This window comes from Olea europaea, chromosome 9 (assembly GCF_002742605.1).
Source record: "Olea europaea var. sylvestris chromosome 9, O_europaea_v1, whole genome shotgun sequence".
Taxonomy (NCBI): Eukaryota; Viridiplantae; Streptophyta; class Magnoliopsida; order Lamiales; family Oleaceae; genus Olea; species Olea europaea.
Window position 1 is genome coordinate 14,829,262 of NC_036245.1, and position 6,798 is coordinate 14,836,059.

The 6,798-nt window shown below is 31.6% G+C and overlaps 1 protein-coding gene across 2 annotated transcripts; it reads right to left on the bottom strand.

Annotated features, from left to right (window-relative positions):
* Nucleotides 1-1,952: 1,952 nt before the first annotated feature.
* LOC111399790 (binding partner of ACD11 1-like) lies at nt 1,953-6,552 on the bottom strand. Of its 2 annotated transcripts, XM_023027273.1 has the most exons (8): nt 6,352-6,551; nt 6,150-6,253; nt 5,982-6,057; nt 5,249-5,320; nt 5,112-5,174; nt 4,525-4,862; nt 3,969-4,092; nt 1,953-2,941 (listed from the first exon to the last, which is right to left on the bottom strand). In XM_023027273.1, the coding sequence occupies exons 1-8, from the start codon at nt 6,355-6,357 to the stop codon at nt 2,921-2,923; spliced, it is 804 nt and encodes a 267-aa protein (XP_022883041.1). In that variant the 5' UTR covers nt 6,358-6,551; the 3' UTR covers nt 1,953-2,920. The 2 variants fall into 2 exon arrangements, with proteins under 2 accessions (XP_022883041.1, XP_022883042.1); XM_023027274.1 differs by lacking the exon at nt 5,112-5,174 and having other exon boundaries at nt 6,352-6,552.
* Between the last annotated feature and the right edge of the window lie 246 nt (nt 6,553-6,798).

Below are 6,798 nucleotides of genomic sequence, written 5' to 3' on the forward strand. Positions count from 1 at the left end.
CCCTCTAAATGTAAATACTAGACTGTATTTATGTGTACGTATAGGTGATTAGTTACTATAAAATTAATTTTAGGGGAAAAAAATGATTAAAGATGAAAGAGAGAATACACCAAAAAGAAACACATTGCAGCTACAGCATCAGCATCGTTTAAAGGAACAAGTCGATGAAGTTGGAATTTTTTAAGGACGAAAATGCCCTTATATTTTCTCGGAATTGACACCCTAAGGAGATGTGTCTGGGGGTCAAATTGTCTGCGGCCACAGTTTCTCCGTTTTGCCTTCTGTCACGTGGGGTGCCAAACAATAGACACGTGGATATTAGTGGAATTTTTAGCTCTTATCTAAGCCTGTTTGGGAGTGATTTTGATAATTGATTTTTTGACCGTAAAGAGAAAAGTGAGGTTCATTTGTGAGAGAAAAAGTCAAATATGATGACTGAAATAGTAAAATAACGATCAAAAAATCAATTTTTTGAATCAAAAATCACTCCCAACCAGGCTGCTAATTCTTATTCTTTTAAAAATTCATTTTTCAAAACTTATTTTCAACCACATTTTTCAAAAAATAATGTTACACGTAAATTTAAAATTTTTCTTTAATTTTTAACCATATATTTTTGATCAATCTATTATTCAAAATGCATTATTTCACCCAAAAATAGAATCAAACAAAGGCTTAAATTGTTTTTTTTCTGACTTCTGTTTTTTTTAAAAATAATTTGTGTATATCTTTGCATCTTCTTTGGATTTTTACTCTTTTTTTTTTTTTTTTTGGGTTGAATTTTCTTGCTTTCGAATATGAGGAAGGTATATTTTTGACGAATCTAATATATAAATTTTATTTAAAATAAATTAAAGAAGTTTGTTACCATAACAACTAGGTTATAGATATTTCTATCTAAAATCATTATGTTGAATCGCTGATTAAAAAAAAAAAAAAAACACTGAAGTAAGTTTAGTCAAAAAGCGAGCATTGAACAATAAAATTCAAAGTTCAATCTATATTGACAATGTGTATATTAACAATATTTTTCTAACATGCGAAACTTAAATAGTCATGTACCAGTACAACTCTATAGAAGAAAAAGAAGACAAGGAATTGGTTTACAGGTCAATGCTGGAAACACAAAAGCTTCTTTTTTCACATTAAGTTAAATAATAGGGCATAAATTAATGACAATATTCCCACTAAACTACTAAATTGATTATATGAAATCATGAATTGCAAATCTTAACATGTAATTGAAAATTACCTTTTTATTTTTTATTTTATTTTTATTTTTTATTTTATTATGAACAACACTATATACTTCATTACAACATCATTTTAAGTGAAACTATGTGATAGACTCAATTATGATAAAATCATGTGATTTATATAAAGATAATTATTAAGTTTATCAGGTAGGTAGTTACTATAATCATCAATATTGTTAATATTGGTATAAGAATATTAAGATTATTATATAGATTTAGCCCTCATTTGATTTTAATCTTTTTCAGAAGCGATTAAATGGAAAAATGTGAAAAATAAGAAAAAGTTATGAATATGCATGCAAAACAAACAAAAACAATGTATAGTACTGAACTAAAGATATATTTACCTCATCTTTCCTTGCGATTTTTTTTTTTTTTTTTTTTTTTTTTTTTTTTTGTCTATTATGTATTAGGATTTTACTGTTTGTACATTCGTGGTGCCCCTCACCCACACGTAATAAAATAATCGTGACCCCTCTTGATAGGGGGCTATTATCGGGGGTGTCAACCCTAGAAGTACACAGCGATATAGTCCAATTTGGTTATTAAAAAAAAAAAAGATTAAAATTTAAATCAAAGTCAATAATGAATTTTAATTATAAATTTATAAAATTCACAACTTTTCAAACATGCATTTACTTTTATCAAAATCAACTAAAAATATGATACAAAATTTCTTATGTCAAACTCAAGAAATGTGAAACGCGAAAATTTATATAATATAATAAATAGTTGACAAACAATGAACACATGAAAGAAACCCTTTTCGTGGCGTGCTCAAGGTGACAATTCAATGCCAACTAATGTTACAAAACCAAAGCAAACCTCAAAATAAATAAATTTGATGCACATGAAACGGCAAGATCAGATCCGATCCGATCTTCATAGTTTTGGCTTCTACAACAATCAAATCAAGAGGCTGATAGAGATTTTTATGTACAGCTTCAAATGACACATTTGGTAGTTTAAAACTGAAATGAATTATATATCGTGAGAAATATAGAATAATTCCTGACAATCAACAAACATCAGTCCTACAAATCACAACCTCAAATTATAAATGATTTACAATTGGTTAAACTTCATTTCAAGTTCTAAGCCTCCATTTGGATAAATTATAATGATTTACAACTCATTTCAACCATACATTTCAAAGAATCTGCAACTATTTAGCCATACATTCTTAAAATGTCAAAAGAATCAACATTCGACTGAAATAAAAAAAAATGTTGGTATAATTATGGTTTATAGTACTACTAGTACGGTCTTATACAGTATACCAAACACCCACTTAAAACATTCCCATATGCAGGATTAATTGAGTGAAACAAAAGAATATAATGTTTTTGAACCAATGAAGTTCCCCATAACTGGATCAGTTGGGAGGGTTGGATTGCAGCAAGATTAATGCAATGCCAAGTACGAATTCATTTTTCTCTACTGCAAAATGTTACACCCTGACTAGTTACAGAGCAGCAAGACCCACAAGACTATTCTTGGAAAGCAAAGTCAAACAAATCAAAATAATGGAATGAATCGTAGTCTATATACAATCAACTTTAGTGGGTTTATTGACAGAGAATTATACCACGTCGTCCAATCCATTCTCAAACAGACTGTCGGACTAAGAACAAGCATTCCTATGTGACTTCGAGCATCTGGTTTTATGCAGCTATAGGACGATCCTGCACATGGACATACGAAATGAAATAATGGGTTGAACATTTGGGCCAACAGAGCAGAAGATACCTAGGTAACCGCACTAAAAGTAAATGCGCAGAACAAGACCTGTTGAACTTCAGACAGGTATGGAGACTATGGTAGATCGGCAGCTAAGGTCACATGTCTTGACACAATCAAATTAACAAAGCTAAAATGTTAAATTCATTAGTAACATTTTTTATTTTTTATTTTTAAAATTTTTTGAAAATGTAAAGAAGAAATTTTATTATTATTATTTTTTTTTCCTCCTTCATAAAGCGTTCATTAGTAACAATGTTGTTTTTGAAAAATGAAAAGAAATGTTTTTTTCCTTCGAGATATAAAGAACATGTTTTTGCAGATAAAATCCAAGAGAAGCAAATTAAACATTTAGGACGATGATGGGAAAACTTTTTGGGTTTATGAGCAAGTAATAGACGAAACTATTGAAGTTCAGCAGTAACTGAGAAGTAATACCAACCAAAGAGAAAGAACGGGACAACTTGGCTACAAAGTAACATGTTTTGTGGTTTATGAATAAGAAAACAGCATGTTTTATTTTATGGAAAAGAAAATAACAATGTTAAACAGTGTAATCACGTGCTCTCTTTGTTCTTAAAACATATGTGCCCTTTTACATTAGGAATTCCCTTGAAAGGAAAACAGATGATCTGAGTGCCAAACCCTTTATCTTTCTTTTTCTCCATTTCAAAATAGGGATCAAATTTGTCGCCATGCCAGCAGGCAGCAGAGAGTTTCCAAGGCTGAATGATAGGTCGCAATTGTAAAATGTAAACAGATACAACAAACATAAAATCAATGATCAACTTAGTTTGGTCAATGTATGGATATAGATAAAAGCAGATTGAAACCAAGCTATGTTTTAAGCAGTGCAATAAATCTAAAGCTTTTGTGCATCTTCCAGAATTCCTGTTCTGTTCTTATTTCCTTTCTTTTATTGCCACAGCAACCTTCACAATAACCAAACAAAAAGTGGGCTAGAACACAAACCTTTGCAGTCAAATTGGATAATGCCAAATTCCACTTCATTTTAGTTTTGGTACCAGCCGCCTGTCCAGCCTTTGCTACTTTATTGAAAGCACCATTCAGCCAAGCTGCTCCAGAAGTCACATACCTGATCATTCCAAATAGTCAATTTCATAGATCTTAACTGAACAAAACACAAATGATGCATTCCAGTTGTCAGCCAAGTTTAGGGGGACATACACCAAGTCACGAGCAATGTTTGACAAATCCTTGCTTCACAGTTTTATAGTGTAGCTAAAATTCTAATAGACAGCAATTTGTCTTCATGTTGAAAAGGGAAGATAAAAAATGTAGAGATTTCTTGTCTGAAACATGCTTTTTAAAATTGAAATTAAAAGCCATCATGATAAGCCAATCTGAATTGGTCTTGTAAAAGATTATCATGCACACGTCCAGATATATGGCTGATACTTGATAGAAAAATAAAGATATAATGAACAGAAAATTGCTTTCTTAGTCAAAATCAGAGACAAACATAAAGACAAATTACAGACATGAGGAAGAACGCCAATTGCCAAACCTGCTAGATTTGACAGCTGATCCAGAGTCATTTAGTTTCCTCTCTGCTGCTATCAGAGCTGCCACAGTTTTATCAGACACTTGAAATCTTTGATCCACAGATTTAACTTTCTCATTTACCACTGTAATTCCAACAGTGAGTTTTTCTCTCAGTCCAACTTTGCGGTCAAAGGAATTCACTCGGGCAGATGCATTGGCTGTCAGCTGATGCTTCTCATCGAATGCTTTGGCCTTATTCACAGCATCTTGTCTGATAGTTGAACTTTTTGCAATCATACTAGAGACAACATCTTGTGCTTTACTAATATATACGCTCCCATTAGTTGGACTCGTTTTGCCCTGGTATCAGATATAGACAATTGCATCAATCAGATATCAATACTCTGCAACAGACATATGAACTTAATTATCTTTCACCATCAATCATTACAAGTATGGATGTAAGAATATTTTGGCTCCTTCCTACTTCCATCATTTCTACCATCAGCAGGAGCCAATGGAATTGGAACTAGTTGAAATTCTCACTTAAAAGATATCCCATACTGATGCTTATTTGAGACATAAGGCCCATTCACTATATTTGATTACCTCAGCTACTGGAGAAGTACTTTCCTGAGACATGCTCAAGGCATTGTCAACAATCCTTACTTCCTAAATACACAACATCACAAAGTTAGATATAATTAACAGTGTGTAAAAAACTTACTAAGTTGTATGTAGTTTACCTGAACCAAAGATTGCGGTACGTAGTTTTCTGCTGACACTATAGTAACAATCTGGTCGACAATTGTTGCTCCCTGCAAATTCACACAAATGCCAGTGTTTTCAATCTCTAGAATCAATTCTCCTCACATGTTAACCCATACAAGATGCTAACATTACCAATTCCATTTCAATCAACAAAATGAAGATTTAAGATTTCATATGATAATTGTTAGACGTCAAATTTACAATGCCATAACAATTTAAATTGATCGTCTATAACATTTAAAGTAACATTTTAGAGGGACTAGTCCTAGATACAGTGAGCCATAATGGTGGCATCTTTCCATAAAGAGTGATCTTTAAGTAGGAATACACTAGGGCAATGTGCTATTTTAATCTAAGAGTGAAATTACACCATTGTTATTCATTACTATATGGAATTTATAACCCATTCTGGATTTTAAACATCGTTCTGAAAAGCTTGTGTATACTCTGCGTAGCTTCTACAAACAATTATAATGTCTTGCGACTTAATTTATTATTATCTGCCATATTACTCCTAATTCAATGTGTGAGTATGGCGTGTGTAGCGCTATTTGTGGGGGAAATATTATTTTTATTTATGCATTCAGCTTTAACAAAAACAAAAATTACTAGATTTTCAGAGAATCATATAGTACTAAACTTATTTGTACTGTTATAAAAATGAAGGACTATTAAAAATAAACCAAAATAAAAAGCCCAGGAAATCACCGACAACAACAGAGCAATTTCGAGGGCATTTGGATCTTTGAAAGTCACAAATGCAGTCTTTGACTGCCCTGGCTCTCTGCAAAATATCCAAAACTCAATATATTAATATCTTTCACACATTTAAATAAACTATAATACACTAAATGAGAAAGAAAATTAACAGCGTGCCTGCGGATCTCTATATTTTCAATTTCACCAGAAAATGAGAAAAATTCGTGAATTTCCCTCTCACTTGCTAGATCCGATACCCGCTGTACTTGTACGGTTCTTGTCTACCAAAATTAGATAACAAATCATACCAATTTTAGCAATAATCATTCACCTCCATAAATAAAAAAATGATAAAAATCAAAAGTATTAACAAATTTACCTGCATTGTCTGCAAATTCAATTTTCGCTCTCCTTTGTGTGATTGTTTATATAAATTTTGCAAGAGATAGAAGAAAAATCACTTTTGCTTTATAATTAAATTTCGGTTTTATTATTAAAATTTAATCGATAATATTACATTGCTTCTTGTATTTGGAGTTAAAGATTCCTGCTGCTGTCGCTCTTGTCGTTGGTGCAAATGTCCATATTGCCCTTCGTCATCCTGGGGTTTGTTTTGGATAATGCCACTTAAGTAGTTATTATTATTATTATTATTCCCCTCCAATGATAGTTGCACATTTCTGCATCATCACCTAAAAAAAAAAAAAAGAAGAAGAAAAAAAGAAAAAAAGTTTACAAATTTTCAGGAAACTTACTCCATCATGAACTTGAAAGCTAATAAGAACAAATGCTTCTTTTCTTGTGATTATTCTTTTCTCAATTGGCA